The 22,640-nt window shown below is 42.1% G+C and overlaps 2 protein-coding genes across 6 annotated transcripts in view; one reads left to right on the top strand and one right to left on the bottom strand.

Annotated features, from left to right (window-relative positions):
* AOX1 (aldehyde oxidase 1) overlaps positions 1–22,640 on the top strand; it is a 69,938-nt gene continuing 47,298 nt past the window's right edge. The window contains exons 1-13 of one of the 5 annotated variants that reach the window (XM_045164413.1): positions 1–209; positions 7,473–7,530; positions 9,710–9,806; positions 11,543–11,651; positions 13,258–13,384; positions 15,566–15,627; positions 16,782–16,871; positions 17,483–17,563; positions 18,122–18,266; positions 18,969–19,061; positions 20,139–20,290; positions 20,494–20,587; positions 22,241–22,350. In XM_045164413.1, the coding sequence (XP_045020348.1) occupies positions 165–209; positions 7,473–7,530; positions 9,710–9,806; positions 11,543–11,651; positions 13,258–13,384; positions 15,566–15,627; positions 16,782–16,871; positions 17,483–17,563; positions 18,122–18,266; positions 18,969–19,061; positions 20,139–20,290; positions 20,494–20,587; positions 22,241–22,350 (1,263 nt within the window). In that variant the 5' untranslated portion in view covers positions 1–164. Of the gene's footprint in view, positions 210–6,381; positions 6,405–7,472; positions 7,531–9,709; positions 9,807–11,542; positions 11,652–13,257; positions 13,385–15,565; positions 15,628–16,781; positions 16,872–17,482; positions 17,564–18,121; positions 18,267–18,968; positions 19,062–20,138; positions 20,291–20,493; positions 20,588–22,240; positions 22,351–22,640 lie in introns of those variants that run through there. The other 4 variants (XM_045164410.1, XM_045164408.1, XM_045164409.1 and 1 more) reach the window with 4 other exon arrangements.
* LOC102396784 (cytochrome c oxidase subunit 7B, mitochondrial) lies at positions 2,652–2,983 on the bottom strand. Its single transcript, XM_006059336.4, has one exon. The coding sequence runs from the start codon at positions 2,911–2,913 to the stop codon at positions 2,656–2,658; it is 258 nt and encodes an 85-aa protein (XP_006059398.3). The 5' UTR covers positions 2,914–2,983; the 3' UTR covers positions 2,652–2,655.

The following is a 22,640-nucleotide window of genomic DNA, read 5'->3' on the forward strand; positions in this document are numbered from 1 at the left end:
GGAAGAGTTTTGCCCGCAGGGCGCTCCCGGAACTTCGCATCTAAAGTGGGACTTGAGCCCTCGAGAGTGGTTGCACTTTAGGCTCCTTCGACCCCTTCTGCGTGTCGGGGCCCCGGTGCCGGCGACTCCTCCTGGGGACCTTCGGACCCTCGGACCCCACCACCATGGAAGGGGGCGCCGAGCTGCTCTTCTACGTGAACGGCCGCAAGGTGAGCGCGCTGCCCGTCCTGTCCCGCCGGGTCTCCAGGTGCTGGGGCGCCGGGCCCTGGGCTGAACGCGGGTTTGCCTGAGCGTCCTACCTGCACCGTAGGAGCAGGGAAGAGAAGCGTTTACTAGGTCTGCCTGGATCTTTGGGCCCCCGCCTTCCTGATGTTCCTTTCCCCTCTCCTTCCTAGACGGAGGGCTGATTCCCAAGCCCACCACACCCCATCAACAGGAAGAGAAATGATTGTTCTTATTCAGCAGAGTCAGTACTCCCGAATCTTCCCCTTGTCAAACCCATCAGCAGACGGGAACGTCTTTCATTAGGCCTCGGCTCTTGGGTGCGTTTGGGTGAGCGGAGAGCAGTCTGGAGTCAGGACAGGGCCGCAGAAACGGATTCACCAAGACTTAATCCCATCGTCTCCAAAGTTACAGCACCTGGCAGCGCTGAGCCCATGTCCGGCTCTGGGGACTCCAGGGTCCTCTCGGAAGCCAAGCTCGCTCCGTAGATCCCCTGGGGCAGTTCCAGCCGTTGCCTGAGGTTTGGAGGCAGCAAAGCCCCCAGAGAATCCTTTAAAACACGCCCACGCAGGAAGCCACAGACCGCTTACTCTTCATGTTGTCCCAGCACTTTGCAAGGGGGATACCTAAGCAAGAAGGTGAAAGTGAAGTGAAGTGAAAGAGGCTCAGTCGTGTCCGATTCTTTGCGACCCCATGGACTATACAGTCCATGGAATTCTCCAGGCCAGAATACTGGAGTGGTAGCCTTTCCCTTCTCCAGGGGATCTTCCCAACCCAGGAACTGAACCGGGGTCTCCTGCAGGTGGATTCTTTACCAACAGAGCTCTCAGGGAAGCCCAAGAAGGTGAAAAGGCTTCCTTAAAAGCGAACAATAGGGCAAGGGCTGTGATACTGGCCTTCAGAGCCCTAGTGATCCCTGTGTCTGAGTCAGGGAGAGCCTGACTTTCCCTGACTGGCCCTGAGACTCACCAGGAAGCTAAGGAAAGTCAAATATCACTGCCTCTCACTTGTGAGGCCTCTTCTAAAGCCCTGAGCTTAATTTCGAATTTGGATTTTGTATCATTTTTCTTAAAGAGGATTCCGCCCCCCCCCCCAAAAAAAGGATTTCCCCAAATCATGTAAATTCTAGGTCCTGTATAAAACTTTCCTCTGTACCTGTTGCCTGAGTTTCACACTGGATAAGATGAGTTTGTTTTTTCTGAACTTTGCTGAAGGCGGGCCATTAGGATCCCCTCACAGGACTGCTATGAGAGTGAACCATGATAAGGATTGGGGTGGAGGGTGAGTTTGAAGTGGTCTTATGGTATCATTTTTTCTTCTTTTGCATAACCAAATGGTGCAGTAGACACAACTATGGCCTTTTTATTTGGACAAACAAGGATTCAATTCCAGCTCTAACTCTTAGGGAGACAATATAACCTACCCTCAGTTCCTCTGATAAAAGGAGATAGTACTACTTACTTCACAAAGAATGGTAGTAAGTTTTTAATCCACTGATTTAAGGGCCTGCTCTACGCCAGTATGGCCTTCCCAGGTGGCTCAGTGGTAAAGACTCCGCCTGCTAATGCAGGCGATGGGGATTCAGTTCCTGTGTAGCTGGAGATCCCCTGGAGGAGGAGACGGCAACCCACTCCAGTATTCTTGCCTGGGAAATCCCATGGACCGGGGAGCCTCGCAGGCTCCAGTCCCTAGGGTCGCAAAGAGTCAGACATGACCGAGCGACTGAGCATGTACATGCATGTGCTAGTGCTCAGTGTCCTCAGGGGACTCAACCGAGCCCAGAAATGACCACGTCCCTTTGGGGAGGCAGACAACAAGCATATAAATAAATGGAAATGTATCATGTCAGGCAGTGATAAATGCCAGGATGCAAAACAAAGCAGAGTGAGGGGACAGAAAATGGATGCGAGCTAGTGCTTCAGGCAGGATGGATGTTTAAGACCGGATGAGAGGCTGACATTTGGGTGGTCACCAGTATGAAGTAAGGAGTAGGCGTCTGAGGGAAAAGCACTCTACACCAAGGAAATAGGTTATATTGTCTCCCTAGGAGTTAGAGCTGGAATTGAATCCTTGTTTGTCCAAAGAAAAAGGTGCAAAAATCCTCAGAGACAAGGCTTTCTTCATTTTCAGGGGACAGCAAGGAGACTAGAGGGCCTGGAGATATGGCCAGGGGCCAGATGACTAGGGCTTTTTAGGTGATGGTAAGGGTTTTGGTTAAAGGAGGAAATAGGTGTTTGAGTCTAGCTTCTTCTCCCCCTCCTCCCTCCCCTGCTCCCAAACAAACTGTAGTGGAATTTTTTTTTTTTTTTTTAAGGTTTCAAGTATACTTTATTTCTTCAAACATGCTATATTTTAATGGGTACATAGTACTTTTACTTGGAATTAATTATGAGTTGATTTTGAAACAATTCAGTATTAAATCAGCTGGGATGATTACTGTTCTCTCCATTCCTTTGGGGTGACTCTGCCAACAGGCGATGGGTTCCACTCTATTCCAATTTGTGTTGCCATATATACCCATACAGCAACACAGAAAGTGGCTCCACTAGCTAATACAGCATTACCATATTTGTCATGGAAATCAGGTGCCCGCTTTTGATGGATCTGCCTTGCCACTGCTTGCTGAATGCTTTGAACTCTCAGACGACTTAGTGCGTTTTTGGCCAAGGGAAACATCCTGAGGTTGAACATAAAATGGCTGCAACTACAGCTGCTGGCCTCTAGCAATTCGGCGTCTAGTACCCTTGCAGAGTCCTGAAAAACAAAAAAAATGTGTAGTGGAATTTTTAACACAACAGCTAATAATAGTTTGTACTCTATTGATTTTTAAAAATAAATAAGCCGGTTCTTATCTGTGGGCTTGTTTCATCTATGGCCAAACATTCTATGATCGTTTGGAATGTGCATATTAGAAATACTGATTTTGTTTTTGCAGTTGCCCTGTTAAAAGAAATTATGTCACCCTTTCTCTTTCCTGTCCCTCCCTTCCAAATTCTGTTAGGTATGTTCTTCAATCCTGGCAAGCAAACCTGATTGCCTCATGGATAGAATTAGAATAAAGTCCCTGAATCAGAGAGTGGGGGGCTGTTGATAAAAGAGGAAAAAGCCACCAGGAACAGGGGTCATGAAGTCAAACATAACCTCTGGGATTAGAGTCGTGCCCTTGAAAAGAAGCTTTGAAGCCAGTTAGGAGACTGATGTGACTGCCCTCTGCTCTGTGCTTTTTGTAGTATCCCCCCAAGTCACTGGGTTTCCCTGGTGGCTCAGAAGGTAAAGAATCTGCCTGCAACGTGGGAGACCCAGGTTTGTTCCCTGGGTCGGAAAGATCTTCTGGAGAAAGGAATGGCAACCCACTCCAGTATTCTTTCTTGGAGAATTCCATGGACAGAGGAGCCTGGTGGGCTATAGTCTGTGGGGTCCCAAAGAGTCAGACACTACTGAGTGCCTAACACTTTCACTTTTCATTCCCAAGTCACCAAAATGTGTCATTGGGCAGGGGCTTAGGCTGAATACATTGATCAGAGACCTAGTTGCAGAGAGATTTCTGAAATCTTCACCTGTAGCCTCCAGAGTAGATGACCCACTTCCTCACCTGGAGTTGAAGGAGGAAGAGCCCATGAATAAATTATGCCCTAGATGGCACATCACAACGTATCTCAGGAACTGGAACAAGTTGTTCTATGAGGCAGTGAGGTGTAGAGATAGAAGGTGTGGGCTTCGGAACTAGTAAGGCATGGATTTGAATCCTGTACTCTCTGCTCTGACACTCAGCAGTTTTGTAGCCTCGAGCAAATGTCCTCACTGGTCGTCCCTTCCCACCTCTTCCCCAATTCCAAGGCTATGATAGCCCACAACATACACCGTTTCTGCCCATTTTCCTCCTCTTAGCTTTTATGTTCTGTTCTTTTCCCCCTTTTCTCTGTCCTCCTGATCTCCTTTTTCCTTCCTCTTTCTGCCTCTGTCTTGTGTCTGGCAAGGCGCCCCCTTCACAAGTCATGAGCCCTGCACAGAGGAAGGCCATTTCTCAACTTTGTGTAATGTGAACTTGACATCTCCCAAAGGGCCAGTGGAGATACACAGGGACACATGCTCACCTCGTAACATGCAAGGTTTTGCTGAGACGAGAACCTGCAATGACCCTGACTTGAGAGCTGGTATCAGCTCTCCCAACCAGAGTCAGTAAGGAAAACTCCTTTCCTCATTGCCTCCCACTCCCCAGCCACCATCAGAATCCTGACCTCCCTGTTTCACTCCAAGACCTTCCAAGACAGGGTGCATGCCAGATCCCTGCCCCACTTGCCTCCTCCAAATGTACCAATCACCAAATCAAGAAAAATAAACACATTTCAAATCCGTAGTCCTTTGAGCCAGACTCCAATCTCTTGAGACATCTCTTGGAACAAATAACCCAAACAAGCAGAAGCTGCTTTTCCGTTAATTCCTCATGAAAACACAAATATCTCTCAAGCCTAAAATGCTCTTCCTTGTTACACAGATCCTATCTCTCCCTTAAAATTGGGCCTCTGTGGATTCACCATCATATGTGTGAATTAAGATTAGTTTCAGCTGAAAATAACTCAAACTCAAAACTAAGTAGTTCAGATAAAGTACCAATCATTTTTACTTTTACATAAAGGATATCTGGAGAGAGACATTGCATTCTGGACTGGTTCAGAAGCTTCACAGTGCCATCTGAGATCCAAGTTTCTTCTTTTTTCCCTGTTGCCATTAATATGTTGCCTTAGGGTCTAAAGTAGCTGCTGGCATTCTATCCATTTCATCTTTATTCCAGGCATGAGGAAGAAAGAAAGCCTGCTAGGAGAGACAACTAAAAGTTTCTGCCACCATTATTGGCTCTTCTCCATGTTATTATGTCCCAGCCTGCGAGATATCATCCCTCCCTCCTTAATGTCCTCATAGCAAATTATACCTATCAAGTTATTCATTTAAATTAATTAACATGTGTTACATCCTTATCATATGCCCCCAGCACCTAGTTCAGCGTTAGACATGAAGAATAGTGGATGGTGATTTCTCTCAGGATCAAGAGAGGCTGATGCATACACAAATAATTGTGATGTAGGGTAACAGGTTCTGTGAAAGATGTGTGGACACTGACCATGGGAGCACAGAGGAGGATGGTTGCTTGGAGCAGAGAGTGGAAGGCAAATATTAGATGGTTACACAGCCATCTGAGAGAACATCTGAGCAGGGCTTCAAACGGCATCCAAGATTCTTACAAGTAGAGAAGAGAGGAAGGACTTTCAGGGCAGTGGGAATCCGATAAGCAAAAGATAAAAGTCCCTGTGCTACTAGGACCAGCCACTTCTGGTTACAGTTCATGTGACCAGAGTTCATGGGTTGAGTGGCAGATGATGGAAAGTTTATCAAAGAAGTCTTATAGCTATGGGAAAGAGTTTGAATTTCGTCTCCTATTCCAGAAGCTGGTAGAAATTCACCTACTCAATGTATTTCTTAAATATGCACGTCTTCTGGTTCTCTCTCCTGGAAATCCTGATCTGATAAAGGTTTCAATTTAGCAAGCACCCTGAATGATTCAGGAATTCCCAGCACAGCAGCATGGTGGCCAGGAGTCAATATTGGATTTAGGCAGACACAGGAGATGAACAGATTTGGATTTTAGAGAAGTCACTCTGGTAGTGGTATAGAGGGTGGCATCTTGGGTGCCAAGAATGCAGACAGGAGACCTGTTAGGCAGCTGTTATCATTGTTCAGGCTGGAGGTAATAAGAGTGGATTTCAGGGAGTGACAGGAGAAGTGAAGGGTATTTAGAGAATTGTTCTGGAAGTGTAAATGGCCAGGACTTGGTGATGCTGATTGTGGTGGATTGAAGGAAGGGAAACATAGAAAACAGCACAGGCTTTTTAAGCTTGGCTGACCTAGGAGATGGTGAGCCTATTAAACAAGTTCAGGAAAAGTAGGGAAGAAGTAAGTTTGGGATATAAAATATAGAATTCCATCTGAGGGCCAATTAAGTTGGGGATACCTGAGGGCACTTCACACTTTTCTTGTATTGCAGTATGTTTACACACACACACACACACACACACACAAATCATTTCATCCATATTATATTGCAGTTTCTTCTAGGGTACAGATCCAACCTTGGTAATTGGCACCTGCCTCACCTTGCCCAGTGAGCTTCTCCGGTGGCTCAGATGGTAAAGCGCCTGCCTGCAATGTGGGAGACCCGGGTTTGATCCCTGGGTTGGGAAGATCTCCTGGAGAAGGAAATGGCAACCCACTCCAGTATTTTTGCCTGGAGAATCCCACGGATGGAGGAGCATGGTAGGCTACAGTCCATGAGGTCGCAAAGAGTCAGACACGACTGAGCGAGCTTCACTTCATTTCACTTCACTTCACTTTGCCCAGCCTATGGCCACTTAGAATTGAGGGTTAGGATGCATCTATAGAATAAGCATATGTACCCTCTTCACCTACTTTCCAGTAGGGAAAATTGGTATAACATGGGTAAAGGATGAACTCTAGTTCTGAAATTGTGAAGAAAACCATGCTTCTATTTATGAATTTAAAAGAAATCCAAGCTTACAATTAAGAAAGGGAAAACACGATCACTTTGGAAAACGTAACCACTCATGACATTTCAATCATGCCATCCATTAGATGCTGCTGTTTTAACTGCCATGCTGCTAGACTGCCCACACAAACTTGCTCCTCAAGTGTGTCTTTGCTTGCACATATTTGTATCAATTGGCATATGCATTTTATCTTCTCTTTTGTCTCTTAGATTTGGGAGGAATGGATGGTTATGATCTCTTTCTGGAAACTGTAATTCTTTGAATATGATAAACAAACAAGTCTTTAAAAAAGAAAAAACCTGTATCAACATCTCAGAGGTCCAGAAGACCTCCCCTACCTCTCTGTCTGCTATTTTCAGTTCTGCTGTTATCTTTTCCCTCACTTGCTTCAGACTTTGTAGAAGTTGGAGAGAAGTCACTAGTGTTTGTTACTAGAAACAACCACTGCCTTAGAGAACAGTGATAGTTCAGGACCACAGACAGTAGCAATGTAGTGGTGGGGCTCAACATTTATACCATACACTTAAGAGAGATGACTTGTATATCACAGGTGTTCCACAAACATTATGTCAAGTTGAGAACATAAGAGTTAGTTAATATGAATCTTCATGAAATTAGCATGAGCCACCCATGTAAATATTCGAACTCTCCTAACTTTGTGTGTTAATCTCTTATTTGCTTTGGGTACAGGTGACAGAAAAAAATGTTGATCCTGAAACAATGCTATTGCCATATCTGAGGAAGAAGCGTATCCTTTGCTTTGAGTTGTGTATGTGTGTGTATGTGTATCTGTGTATAACACCGATATCTTCATCAAGTGATATTTTAAGTATCTTTTTAGAGCCACACTGAGTCATATCCCCTACTTTGAGAAAGTCCTACACCTGAGTTTTGTAGACACCGAACGGTTGCACTTATCAGAGAATCAAGTTCTTTCTGATCTCTGTTTTGGCATTAAATGTATTGGGTAAAATGGAGAATAGCAATAGGAATTAAAGCAACAGATGCTGACATAGCTTAATTTAGCATCCATTAGAATTAAGAGTCACAATATTGCTCTTCTAACTTCAAGGACTAATCATCATGCCCATTAGAAAAAGAGAGCACAGAAATCTCCTAAAATGGAAGTGAAAGAACAATGGAGAAATTAAACCTGAAAATGTTACCTTGAAAAAACTTCCTAAGTAAATAATCTAAGGAATGGATTCTTTATTCTGCTGTTCATGAACTCCAGTGGGCTTCCAGCAGTCTGTGGCCCCTACTACATTGTATGCAAACTTGTGAGACAATGGGAATTTGTACATTTTTCCCCAGAGAAAGTGAAAGTCCCCAAACAGCACAAAACTCAAACAAAAACATAATAACAATTTTCTGGAAGTCATTCAAGGTTTTTGGGCATAAAAGTAATGAATACTAATTTCCCGGTTATCCATGGTACCAGGGTAATGTTTAAGATTTGTTTCATTTGTGAGTGACAGAAAATCCCAATAGCAGTAAATAAGGTAGAAGTTTATTTCTTTCTCATTATGTTATTTCAGGTTCTCTGGGAAGCAGACACCAAAAAATTAGATTATATATGCAAGAGTTTTATTAGGGAAAATGCCTGAGTGAAATAGAGGGGCAGTTAGAGAAGATTTAGACCTGGAACAAAGAGAGAGAAGGCTGAGTGGGGGAGTCTCAGACTGCATGTAATCCAAGGCCGATTCATCAAAGCCACTGAGGGTGGTTGACAAGGACTCCCACGCATCTCCATAGCTCAGAGCCACTCTTGGGAAGCAGCCCATGGGAGTCATGACCTTGATGAAAAGTGGGGTGATAGATATCAAAGTGCAGCAGCTGGGTCTCTTGGTCAGTTTTCCTCTATGTTGGAGGAAGTCTCTATGATGAGGCACATTCTCAGGGCTGGGATACTTACACAAAGGATTCCTGAAGGTAGGTCAATCCAGGCTAACAAAACAATGTCACAGCATTATCCGGGGCTAAGGTCTTTCTGTCTTGCTACTTCACCCTCCTCAGCGTGAAGCTTTCTCCTCATAGTCATAGATGACTAACTGAGGTCCAGCCGTCATATCTGAATTCCAGCACAAAGGAAGAAGTAAGGGATGAGGGAGGGGCAACCCTTTCCCTTTGAGGGCATTTCCTTCCTGGAAGTTATACAGAGCATTTATGCCTCTATCTTTGTGGTCAACATTGTTAATGACCCCACCAAGCATCAGAAGAGGATGGGAAAATGTACCTTTTTTATTCCAAGCAACCACATGTATAGCTCAAAATTTAGCATTTCTATTACCAAGAAAGAATAAGAGAAAAGATATGGGGAAACAACTAGCAGTTTCTGCCACTGAGAAACAGAGAAATATAGCAAATGTGGATGACATGACACAAATATTCTAAGAATTAATTGCACTCTGACATTTTACTTTGTATGTCATCAAAGACACACATAAGGAAAGAACAGATATGCGAGGTACTCATACCTACAAATCCTCAAGGCCATTGCTATGTCTAGACTCTTCCTTCTTTTAAGTTTGGCCCTCTTTTTAGCAACCTGAGGTCCAGGTGTTTTAAAAAGGAGGAGACTAGACATAACACACAAGTGGGGGACTTTCCTGCCAGTCCAGTGGTTATGACTCCACGCTTCCACTGCCGAGGGCACAGGTTCAGTCCCTGGTTGGGGAACTGAGATCCATGTGCCCTGTAGTCAGCAGAAAACAAACAAACAAACAAAAAAATCACATACACACAAATGAAAATCAAGAATTTATAAGATTATAAATAATAGCAGCTAAGATATACTTACATCATTTGATTACTAAGTATCGAACTTAAGTGTACATTTAAGAGTGTTTGATGTTGTCTCTTAAGGTCAGAGCTATTTTACGAAGAAAATTATGGAAGACACGTTATCTTTAACTATGCTTTTCCAGTCCGACTCACAGGAACTAAATATGGCTGTGGAGGGGGAGGCTGTGGTGCCTGCACAGTGATGATATCACGATATAACCCCACTACCAAGAAGATAAGGTACCTTGCTGCATAGTCCACATATGGTTGAATTTTTGTAGCTTTCAGCTTTGTTGTTTTCCTTCCTTTGGTAAATATGCGTTGAGCACCTGCCGTGACAGGAACTGTGGTAAACACTGGGAATGCAATGATGGGCATCAAACCATTCAGGTTCCAGCAAAAATGTTGCTTTCTCAGCCCTCTCTGATCACCTCCCCCATACCCATGCCCCATCTCACCTCTGCAGCTCCCTGCTCCCTTCTTAATGTATTCATGGTACTTCTCATCATGTGTGTGCTGTGGGTATGTATTGTCCAAGTACATATGTATTGTCCATCGTCCCTCAGTGAGAAGATATACTCTATTTGGCAGGGATTTTAATCTGTCTTGTCCATGAATCAATCCCACTGCCTGGTCACTCTGCCTAGCATACAGTAGGCACTCAATGTTTGCATTTATTTATAAGTGAATAATAGCCTTCTAAGGTCTTCCCTGTAGCTCAAACTTCGGTAAAGAATCTGCCTGCAGTGCAGGAGACCTAGTTTTGATCCCTGGGTCAGGAAGATCCACTGGAGAAGGGAATGGGAATACACTCCAGTATTCTTGCCTGGAGAATCCCGTGGACAGAGGAGCCTGGTGGGCTACAGTCCGCGGGGTCGCACAGAGTCGGACATGACTGAGTGACTAACACTGCCACTACTAATATCCTTCCAGTCTTTCTTTTGTGTATATATTTATGGAAGCATACTGCATGTACAGTTTAGAAACTTCCGTTGCTACACTTCTTATGAATAGCTTTTCAAAATAATAAATATAATTTTAATGGCTGTATATGTGCTCTCATATATATCACCATCACCGAAAGGTGCTGACTTAGATTATTGTCTGGTTTTCACTATTATAAAGGAGTGGATCAGTGAGCACTCATATGCCTATATATATTTATATTTATGTTTGTGATGATTTCTTGATGATAGATCCATAGAGGTGGAATCGGAGGGTAAAAGGATGAGTGCATCTTTAAATTTTTATGGCTTCCAGCAAGATTCTTCTCAGAACAGTTCTATCAATTTACATCCTTTTCAGCAGTCTATGAATTCCATTTTCCCAAAGCTTAGCATTCTTAGCGCATTACAATTTTTAAAACTCTTGGTCATTTTCTTTGATAAAAATGGTTTCTCATTGCTTAATTTGAAACTCTCTTGATTGTTATTGAGGTTGAACCTTTGTTTCACATATTTGTTGGCCATCTGTAATTTTGTTTGGTAAAATTAGAACATTTTAGGAGTCCTTTTGACTTAGATATTTTCTAGCAGTACATTTGTGGGACCGAGGAGTTCTGTGTTCCACTCTCTGTTTCTTCTTCTGAGGCAAAATATCAGATTAACTTTATTGCCCAAGCAACCCCTGGCCTGGCATCTGCTTGGAAGACAGACTATGCTCCAGGTGATTGTCACATGTGACTAGAGAAACGAATGTCAGCCCCTCTGTCAACAGAAAAAAAAAAAAAAAAAAACCAGTTAGTGGAAACTATTCTGGAGTTAGAATTGGAGGCCTAATTTGAATCCCATGTGACACTCCAGCTGTGATCCTGAGCAACTCACTCTGACCCTCAGAGTCTTCTTCTACAAAATGGCCATGAGCTAAGGGCAAAATGTCTATGCAAAACTTGGAATATCTTATAAAACCTGCCATATTGGAGGTGCTGCTTTCCCACTAGATACAATGCAGTTTGTGCTTCTCTTTTTCATGTGAAGACATTATGCAGCCAACGCCTGTCTGACGCCCGTCTGTTCTCTGTATGGGGCTGCTGTCACCACAGTAGAAGGCATAGGAAGCACCAAGACCAGGATTCATCCTGTTCAGGTGAGAGAGGGGCTCTTCTTCGTAGGGTTTCTGGGCTTCGAAAATCATTAGTCACACGATGAGTTCCTGAAATTAACACAGTAGAGCAGTGGGCCCTGCTGCCTGGGCATAGTCCACAGATGACACAAAGTGGGGGCAGGAGTGAAACTTGGGACATGTGACTGACTTGTTAGAAAAATACTTTTTAAGACTAGAGAACTCTTTCCTAAAAAGAAAAAAAAAAAAAACAAACGACACCACTGGATTGTTTTCTATATTCTAATTAAATGAGACCTATCCATTTTATATCTTCCAAACTTATATAGAAAAGAGAGCCATCTATGCATTGGGGGATAAAATCTTGTTATTTTTTTTCTATAAAGGGAAGTGTAACATGATTTTAAAATTGAATGAAAATCTCAGCTACCAAAAAGATTTGTTGAATTTAGTTTATTTGGAAGCTATGTAATGGTAGCTGTCGATGAATTGTAAGGCTTTTCTCCTAAGAAGGCTCCTTGTTAGAACTTTGCCTGAAGTGAAGGGAGACCTCAGATGCCTGACTCTTTCAATTATTTATATGCTGCCGAGAAAGATGCTGTTGCTACTTCTCTTTGTCTATATGAGTACCACTTAAGAGGAGAGGAGAGGGGAAAGATAGTCACAGCGCAGAAGATGGACAAGCTTCATATTCTTCAGGCAATCTTGGCTTCAGTTTACTTGGCTTCGGTTTCTTTTCCATGAAACCTTGTTACCTAGAGGGATTCTGTTACCAGGCAGATTCTGCCTGAATATGCTTGTGAGACTTGGCTGTTCGGAGGCATGAAAACACTCTGTCACTTAGTACCTGCCAAACAAAGGCTTCCAAAACGGGCTTGAACCATTGAAGTTAGACTCGAAAGAGAACAGGCTGGGGTGGGAGGCAGGGAGATTTGGAAGAAAAATCAAGGCATTCTTTCCTTCTTGATTGTTGTTTGGATTAATGATGGCACTTTGTAAACAAATTCCTGCATGCTAAATAATTAGGGCTGTATGCTCAGTCGCTCGGTCGTGTCTGACTCTTTGCAACCCCATGGACTGTAGCCTGCCAGGCTTCTCTCTCCATGGGATTATCCCGGCAAGAGTACTGGAGTGGGTTGCCATTCCTTCTCCAGTTAGGGCTTTACTGGGCAGATAAAGGCACTCAGGAAATGCTTGAAGTTTTTTCAACTTGAAGATAATTGAGTTCATTTATCTGAAGGACTTCCTTGGTCTCAGAAATTCCCCTTCTGGACTACAGGTTGAAATACTCAGGAACCTTTTAAAAATATGTCATTGACCCACCCCCAGAGATTCTGTCAGATAGTTTGGGGTGCTGCTAGGACCTTGGAGATTTTAAAGCTTTCCTCTGCAGTTCTGAAGGCTGAGAACTTTTAAATGAAGCTTCAAAAGCTGGTGAGGATCAGTCATCATGGCTACCCCAGTCCAAGAAAGGGAGACATACCAAGGCTGAGAAGGATTTTCTGGGGCCTCTTCTCCAACTTTAATGTGCCTGTGAACCACCCAGGGATCTTGTTTGAATGCAGGTTCTGATTCAGTAGGTCCGGGGTCGGGCCCAGGATTCTACATTTTAATGTTTCTGTGCTTGCAGGAGAGGATTGCCAAGTGTCATGGCACACAGTGTGGCTTCTGCACCCCCGGGATGGTGATGTCCATGTACACGCTGCTGAGGAACCATCCGGAGCCCACCCTGAGTCAGCTAAATGATGCTCTTGGTGGTAGGTTATATGTGTGTGTGCTTTAATTTCTAGTTTCTAAATGATGATGCTGATAATAGCTATTAAACACTTACCAAGTGCCACACACTGCATTAAATGCTGTATAAACAGAACTTCATTTACTCTTTATCATAACTTTATAAGGTAGGCACTATTATTATCTCCCATTTCATAGATGGAGAAACTGAGGTTTAGAGAATAATTTACTAAAAATTATACCACCTATAAGTGGAGGAGTTTGTTTGTTCCAATCAGGTTTCAGACAAGACCCACATACTGCACTTGGCTGACACATTTCTCAAGTCTCTTAATCTATAAGGGTCTCCTCCTTGCTTATTGTTTGCTTATTTTATAATAATTACAACACCAGTTTATTCATTTACCCTCCAAGGAATTCAGTTATCTCCAGTTCTCTCCTACTGGGGTGGGTACTCTCAGGACAGTATTATCAGAGGGCTCCTAATGAATGCAACATGAAATCAAAGAGACTGTCATCTTCTGGTGATACTTATTTCAAAGAACTGCCTTTATCTGGAGCTAGTTTATCAAATTCAGGAACTCAGTGTGTGTGTGTGGAGCTGGTGCTGGGTCTTGGAGGAGTCTTCTTTATCAAGCTTCTGAACAATTCAGGGAAACCTGGTGTACTGCAGTCCATGGGGTCTTAAAGAGTCAGACACGACTGAACAACTGAACTGACTGAACAATTATAAAGACGAAGAGCCTTCCAAATGCTATTTCAGGTGATATCCTCCATGGCTCTTTGTCTCCCATCTCCCAGGGACTTTATTTCATTGCTGTATTACAGGGGCCTAAAGCTCATGTGCTCAATTCCTCTGCTGAAGTGTTCCAGGAAGACAGGACTAAACAGAAGTAAAAGGGGGAGATGGTGCATAAGACACAAACTGGACTTATTTGTCCTTTGGTCTTTGGCCTTATTAGGTCTTATTATGCATTTGATCTCATGGCCATTTATGGTGTAAACAAGTGACAAGAGGTTCTCAAGTTTTAGGATGCTTGAGACTTACACGGGAATTTGTTAAGAATGAAGATTCCTGGCATCCAGCCCCAGAGAGGTTGCTTCAGTGGCTTTGTTTTTTGAATGGATGCCAGATTTAGGGGTTGGAGGAGAACATGGGAAATGGACCACAGTAGAGAAATGCTGGCCTAATGTTTTATTGTAAATAAATTGTGTACCCGTTGCTTCTAAAGCTTAAAAATTGCCTTTGCTTCTATACAATACCTTTGACCTGTCTAGCAACTGAAGCTTAGCTCTCTCTCTCTTTTTTAATATCAAAATTTAGTTTTTTTACATTGTCTTTTACTGATATTGAAAACCAAAATTTTTAATTGAAATACAGTCGATTTACAATATTGTGTTAGTTTCGGGTGTACAGCATAGTGATTGAGTATTTTTGCAGACTATATTCTCTCATAGGTTATTATAAGAAAATGGATAAAATTCCTTATGTTATACTGTAAGTCTTTATTGCTTCTGTATTTTATATATTATTGTTTGTCTTTGTTAATCCCATACTTGTCATTTATCCCTCCCACTTCCCTCTCCCTATTGTAATCACGTTTGTTTTCTATGTCCATGAGTCTGTCTCTGCTTTGTAGATACATTCCTTTGTATTCTTTTCTATTGTTCCACATATAAGTTATATTGTATAGTATTTGTCTTTGATTTATTTCACTAAGCATATTATTCTCTGGGTCCATCCACATTGCTACAAATGGCAGTGTTTCATTCTTTTTATGACTCAGTAATATTCCAACACACACACACACACCCCACATCTTCTTTTTAACACCACATGTTCTTAATCTAATTATCTGTTGATGACCATTTGGGATGTGAAAATTAACTCCCAAATATTGCTGTAGACCAAGAGTTTTTGGCTTGAAATCATTGTGTTCTTTGAACAGCTATCACAACCAGAGCATATAATAACTGCAGAGAGAAAATACAAATATTTGAATTGTTAGACCCTGCCACAGGACTATCAGCCAAATATCCCAAGTTGTTGACAAAAATAAAAAATTTGACTTTGTGAATTTGGTGGACCAAAATGTCAAACAGCACTTCTTTCTTGGGTGGGGTCCTTATTTCCATCAATCTCTTGGCCAACTGTGCCTGTCTCCAGATTCCTTGATTAACATTGCTGGGTTTTTCCCCTTCAGGTAACCTGTGTCGTTGCACTGGATACAGGCCCATAATCAATGCGTGCAAGACTTTCTGTAAAGTGAGTAGAAAGGAACTCATTATTGAGTATATTTTTTCCCTGGTTAAAAAAAATGGTAGCGGGTAGCAGATGTGATTGGAGAAGGAAATGGCAACCCACTCCAGCGTTCTTGCCTGGAGAATCCCAGGGACGGGGGAGCCTGGTGGGCTGCCGTCTATGGGGTCGCACAGAGTCGGACATGACAGAAATGACTTAGTAGCAGCAGCAGCAGCAGCAGATGTGATTGGAAGAATAGCCCATTGTTACTAATGCAGGAGGACTTCTTATCTCAAGGTCTGTAACTGCTGTTTGTTACTTGATGTTGGGCAGGGCGCCTACCCTGGTTCATTGAACTTGCCCTGGTAACCACACGATAAGCACCTGAGCACTTAGACATTGGCCATTGGTCACTGGTCATTGGTCACTGTTCCTTGTTCTGAGGGGTCTCTCCTGACCTGTTTGTCTGGGTCAGGTGCCCCATCCTGGTGCTCCTGTAGCCCTCTGAGCACACCCTACAGCAGCCTTGTCATATGGTGGTGTAATTGCCCATTTACTCTTTCGTCTTTTCACCAGGAGGTGGTCTGCTTGGTGCTTCCCCAATGTGTCAGTTGAGTAGGCACTTCAACGCTTGTTGAATGAACAGATGAATAAACAACATTGAGATGAGGCACATAAGATTAGCTTTTGGAATTTAAATGATGAAATAGTGCATCATAAGAACAGAATGATAGTAATAATACTTGTTATTATTGATAAAATATTTTACCAACAAATAAACTATGAATACCAAGTTATTGATAAGTTGTTAATAATAAATTATTTGTTGTTAATAAAATATTAAATCAACCATGGTTGTTACGTGCCAGGTTTTGTTATAAGATCTTTACAGCATGGTGGCTATAGTAAAAATACTGTGTTGTGTACCTGAAAGTTGTGAAGAAAATAGACAGATACACACACACACAAATTTTAGCTATGTGAGGTGATGGATGTGTTAATTAACCTGGTTGTGATTCTCATTTAACAAAGTATACTTATAATGTAATGTCAAATAGTCACATTGTACACTTTAAATAGATATAATTTTATTTGTTAATTATAGCTCAATAAAGCTGAAAAAATATTTAGTAGAATCAACAATAAATTCTTGGTTATTTGTTTTTCTCACCCACTAGACTTCTGGCTGCTGTCAAAGTAAAGAAAATGGGGTTTGCTGTTTGGATCAAGGAATAAATGGATTACCAGAATTTGAGGAAGGAAACGAGGTCAGTGAAACGTACATTTTTAAGATTTTCCCAGGACATCAGTAGAGACCAGCTTACTTTTAGGAAGAAAAATGGCTGTGCAAGCTTTTGGGGTGTGTCAGCACGTCCTCTCCCCCAATTCACACTCCATCATCCATCTTAACAACTTCATCCCTCACTCCAGACGTTACTCTCAGTCACTTACCACTATCTGTAGGAGGGAAAACACATTGATCTCTTAGTGTCTCTCAGTTTAAAAAAAAATGTGCTTCAAGTCTTTTCTCTAGTGGAGATGTTAGGGAAAAGGGAAGGGCAGGGAGCGCTAAGAGAGGTGGCGGGACGTTCAGGGGAAGGTTCTGGTTCTCAGTTGTGTCTGGCCTGCTGCCTCCTCTGCTTCCCCCAGACCCCAAGGAGCAGGTGCAGGGCTGGGGGCCCACCGGCAGCTGCACTCAGTCGCTAGCAACCTGGTCTGTGTGAGAGCCCTTGGCTTAGAGCCCGGGTACCATGGTTGGTCAGTGGGCTTTTCTGTCTGTCTGTTCTGTGTCTATCTTCATCTGACCTCATTCCACAAAGGATTTAAAATAGGGAGAGCTGCCTGATGACAATAACTTCTGGTACTTTCTCTTTTTAAGACAAGCCTGAAACTCTTCTCAGAAGAGGAGTTTCTGCCATTGGATCCAACTCAAGAGCTGATATTTCCTCCTGAGCTAATGGTAAGTAAGGCAAAGTTGAACTCATGCCAGAGGACTTCATGGTGAAATGTGAAGAAGGATATTTGCTATGGATCCTCTTGAAAGTTGATTGGCAAACAGGTAATATCCCTCTGCCATTCTCAGTCCAGTCTAAAGAGTGTGGGATCGAGGGAGGAACACTTGATTGTAATAATCAGCAGATAGTATCTATTACAAAATGCCCTAAAATGACATCACAGCATCTGGAGGTTTAGACATGTTTTCTTCTTCCAGTTTTGCTGAGTTTTGTTCTTCCATCAAGTGTTTTGATGAAATGAAACATGCAAAGTATTTTTAAACTTTGAAATAGATTCTTTTAAGATATAAAAGAACCAACAGGAGATATAGTCTCCAGAAGGAGTACAATATTGTCACATTTTTGTCCCATACTCTGATTTCTAGTAAACACTACTTTTAGGTCACTGTTATTTTATTTTTTAAAGAGATCTCTCTTTCCTTTCCTTGTTCCTATAAAGACAGCAGAAGCAGGTGGAAATGTTATCATGAGATGATCTTGAATCTTTCTTGCTTTTTCAATAGACAATGGCTGAGAAAAAAACACAAAAGACCAGAATTTTTGTTAGTGATAGAATGACGTGGATTTCCCCAGTGACCCTGAAGGAACTTCTAGAAGCCAAAGTCAAGTATCCCCAGGCCCCTGTTGTCGTGGGGAACACCTCTGTGGGTACGTAGAAACCAGGGACTTCCTAGAAGAAAACTGAGGAAAAGGGCTTCAGGGAGTAAAACCTCATATATGCATGTTCTCGGGAAAAGCAGTCTGAAATAACATTTTAAATCATCTGTGCTTGACTTCCCTTGAGGATTGCTCAAGAGACTTTGACAGCTTGCATTACATAAGTGAGTTCCTGTCGCTCTAACTGGAGCAGTACACGGAGCTGAACCCCAGAGTCCTGCTCTGTAACAAGTCAGCACAGCTGTCCTGTCTTTCCATGTGCAGTCTGATCTGGGGCTGGGGTTTGCAATTACTCTGTTTCCTCTCTTAGTGGTGTCTCAATGGATATAGTAGGTTTTCTTAAATTGCAGTGACAGACTCTTTCTGTTGTGTCCATTGTAAACTCAGTTTGACTACCTGCTTCTTGGAGGAGTCTCCCAGAACTCTTCCCAAGGAGAATTCTGAATATGCCCCAAGAGGACTTGGATGTGTCAGCCAAGTTTTCACGCTGACAAGTCCAGACGGCTCCACAAGTTTAGTGAAATTCTGTCTGTCCTTTTTCTGTGTGTGTGATTTAGCAATGAACAGAGCTATAGAAAGATATGTCATTTTTGTATGTTCTAAGGACATCAGTTTTAATCACAATTTCAAAAACTAAAAGGCAGTTAGGCCCCCCTTCATCCTAGTTTGCTTATTTTTTTTTCTAATCCTCAGGCCCTGACATGAAATTTAAAGGCATCTTTCACCCAGTTATAATTTCTCCCGATAGAATTGAAGAACTGAGTGTTGTAAACTATACAGATAACGGTGAGTCCTCAGGGTCCCTACTTTCTTAGTTAAACTGCATTAATCAGTTTATTTGCTTTGCTTAGTAGACACGCAGAAGAAATCATTCATAATTATAATATACAGAGAGATTCCCTTGTAAGGTGATCACATCCTGGAGGAGGCTCAGGGAAGAATCCTCTATGATTAGAGGAGATCCTGTCTGAATAGTTAGATTTTCACTGAAGAACTTTTATGTCTGCCATTCAGGGAACTGTAACAATTATTCAGTGAAGGGTACCATGCCAAGTGCTGGATAAACAATAAAGATGAGAGTCTTTGCTCTCCAGAGGCACAGTAGAGAACCAAAGCAAGTTTATGTATTATGCAGCTTCCAAACTGGCTTTTCCATTTCAATAAAGGAAACTGATGTAATGACAATGATGAGAGGCAATGAAATGTGAGTTTGAAGTCTGCCTCTGGAGTCCAGGTCCTGACTATGTCATAATTTAACTGAAAGACCTTAGTCAAGATACTTAACTGAACCTCAGTTTGTATGGGGCTATTACTATTTCAAAGCTGTGTTAGAATTCAAGAAGATTCTGGAAAGTATTCAGCATAGTGCTTGACACAGTGAGTATTCAGAAAATTGAGCCTCTATCACCCGCAGCACTATCACCCCCACTGTCGCCAACACCATCACCTCCTTCACCACCACCATTACAACCACTGTTAACTCCTCCTCTGTGTGTGTTCAGTGGATCAGTGGTATCCCACTGTTTGCGACCTGTCAGACTGTAGCCCACCAGGCTCCTCTATCCATGGGATTTTCTGGGCAAGAATACTGGAATAGGTTGCCATTTCCTCCTCCAAGGAATCTTCCCAACCCAGGGATCAAACTAGCATCTCCTGCATTGGCAGATGGATTCTTTACCACTGCACCGCTTGGGAAGCCCACCTCCATTCCCAAGCACTATTCCTGCCATCACCACCATGACCACCAATAGCAGGGCAACATGTATCCAGCATAAAGATCCCATATCTGCAGTCTAACATCTAATGGGCATTTCCAGGTCAGCAGTGATCACACTGTGTTCTCTGCAAATGATTTCATTTCAGGGCTGACCTTAGGTGCCGCTGTCAGCCTGGCTGAGGTGAAAGACTTCCTGGCTAATGTGACCCGGAAACTCCCTGAGGAGAAGACACAGATGTACCACGCTCTCCTGAAACATTTGGAAACTCTGGCTGGGCCCCAGATCAGGAATACGGCTGTATGTATTTGATGACAGTAATAGCTACTGTGTGCCCCTTGAATGACCATTCCCATCAAATCGTGACATATTTATTCTTTGAGAACAGACAAAAAGAATAGTTTTCCAAAGCTTTGATTCTTGTAATAAGCTTGATTCTTATTTTACCACTTGTGTCTTTATAATTTCACAACTGGAGTGAAAATAACCCATTCTTTTAAAAGTCTTTAGGGGGCCACATAGTGAGCAGGCATCCAGATTCAGATCTGAACCCTCTCCTGGCTGTGGGCAACTGTACCCTCAACCTGCTGTCAAAAGGTAAGTGACACCTCCTTCCTGGGGCTTATTAAACCCTGTTCCTCCTCTCCTTTTGCCTCTCCAGGGTTATAGGAAGTCCAGATTTGACAATTAGCATTCTTTCTAATATTAATAATTCCACCTCCCTTTTCAGATGCTTGGAAAGTTAGTCAGTCTGGTCCTAATTGTGCATGCACCTAGCATCTTCATCTCCTTCCTTTGGAAGACTTCTGGTAGATATTTTCCTATGCTGGCTGCCTGACCAGTGTTGGTGATTGTCCTGCTGTAATCTGAAGAGTGAAGAGACCTCTAGGCTCATACTTGAGCTGTCATTGATGGAAGCCTGCAAGTCTTTTTCTATTGAACAGTGGTTGAGCTTCATCCTATACTTTTTTGAGTTTTGTTTTTGAAAACCAAGCCTAAGATTTTTTCATTTATTTCTTTTATTTCAATTTAGTCAAAAATTATTAGAAAGATTCAATTGGTCCTCTATAAATCTGTATTTTTTTATTTAAAAATATATACTAACTTTCTCTTACCTGCATCGTTCAATGCCAACTCTTCAGAGCATCTAAACCACAAAATTGTCTTAATGAAGAAGTTGTATATTCTGTACTAGGTTCATCAGTCCATATTTCTCAATTCCACATAAATGCATTAATATATGAAACTTGTTTTTCTCTTTCTGACTTACTTTTTACCTCACTACAGTTGACTCAAGTTTGTTCCTTTTTATGGCTGAGTAATATTCCGTTATATAGATGTACCACAACTTCTTTATCCATTCATCTGTCAGGGGACATATATACACTATCATGTGTAAAACAGTTAGTGGGAAGTTGCTAAATAACACAGGGAGACCAGCCTGGTGCTCTGCGATGACCTAGAGGGGTAGGATTGGGGGAGGGGAGGGAGGCTCAGGAGGAAGGGATATGTATATAATTATGACTGATCCATGTTGTTGTACGGCAGAAACCAAAACAAAATTTTCCACCCATTAAAAAATAAAGTTCTAAAAAAGATGTATGTTCAGTTATCAATTTAAGTAACATCCTTTAAAAAATCATTCATGGAGAATTAGGTTTTTTGATATAAATATAAACATTAAAAGAGTCTTAGTTTTTATCCCAAAGTCCTATTTCATTATCACTTTAAATAGTTCCTCCCTCTGATATATTGATTAAAGAACAGAAACTCTTTAGGTGCTGAGAAAAGATAGAAACAATTAAGACGACATCTCCCTAGTATAAAAAGTCATTAAAGGCAATTTATTCACTATTGTACTGAGTTCTTGAGTATACACAATAAATGTTTGTTGAATGACTTGATTAGAATATCAAAAGATATTAATATCTTCTTTCTTCTCACAAATCTCAGAATGAATCGTATTGTTCAGCAAGTGCTTCCTAAGGTCCTTCTCTGCCTGACCTCTGGGCTACTCACCTAGATATTTTTATTTTAATCAAGAAAAAAGGCAAAATAAAAATAAAAAAGATGGACCCTAGATGGGATGAAGCACTGCAAGACGCTATTACGTGGTGAAAGATTTTTTTAAACAGGAAGAGCACTTCTTTTCCCGATCAGTTTCCTGTATTTGGTAGAATTATTTCCCAAATTTTGGGGATTTGTTTAATAAAGAACAGATGCCAAGGAAAGTGTTCTTTCTTTCCACAGAAGGAAAACGACAGATTCCTTTAAATGAGCAGTTTCTCAGAAAGTGCCCAAGTGCCGATCTTAAGCCTGAAGAAATCTTGATCTCGGTAAACATCCCCTATTCAAGGAAGGTGAGACTGTCCTTTCAATTTCTTCATTTTACCTTTGAGCATACAGCTTGTTAATTCCAACATATAAGAGAGTTTTAAAAAAGGTGTTGAGTGGGGTAGTGGAGAATATGAGGATCTGCGAATATTTTTCACTTGTATTAAGTACTCTCCATCATTCCTAGAATCAGGAGACCTTCGACTCTGCTTCTCTCTCCATCCTTCTCTCTCTCTCCCTCCCTGCCTCCCCTCGCTGAAACCAAGCTCTAAAGTTACCTTCCTACAGATTTTTAAAAATTCTTTGTACTGGGAGG

Source organism: Bubalus bubalis, chromosome 2, assembly GCF_019923935.1.
Source record: "Bubalus bubalis isolate 160015118507 breed Murrah chromosome 2, NDDB_SH_1, whole genome shotgun sequence".
Taxonomy (NCBI): Eukaryota; Metazoa; Chordata; class Mammalia; order Artiodactyla; family Bovidae; genus Bubalus; species Bubalus bubalis.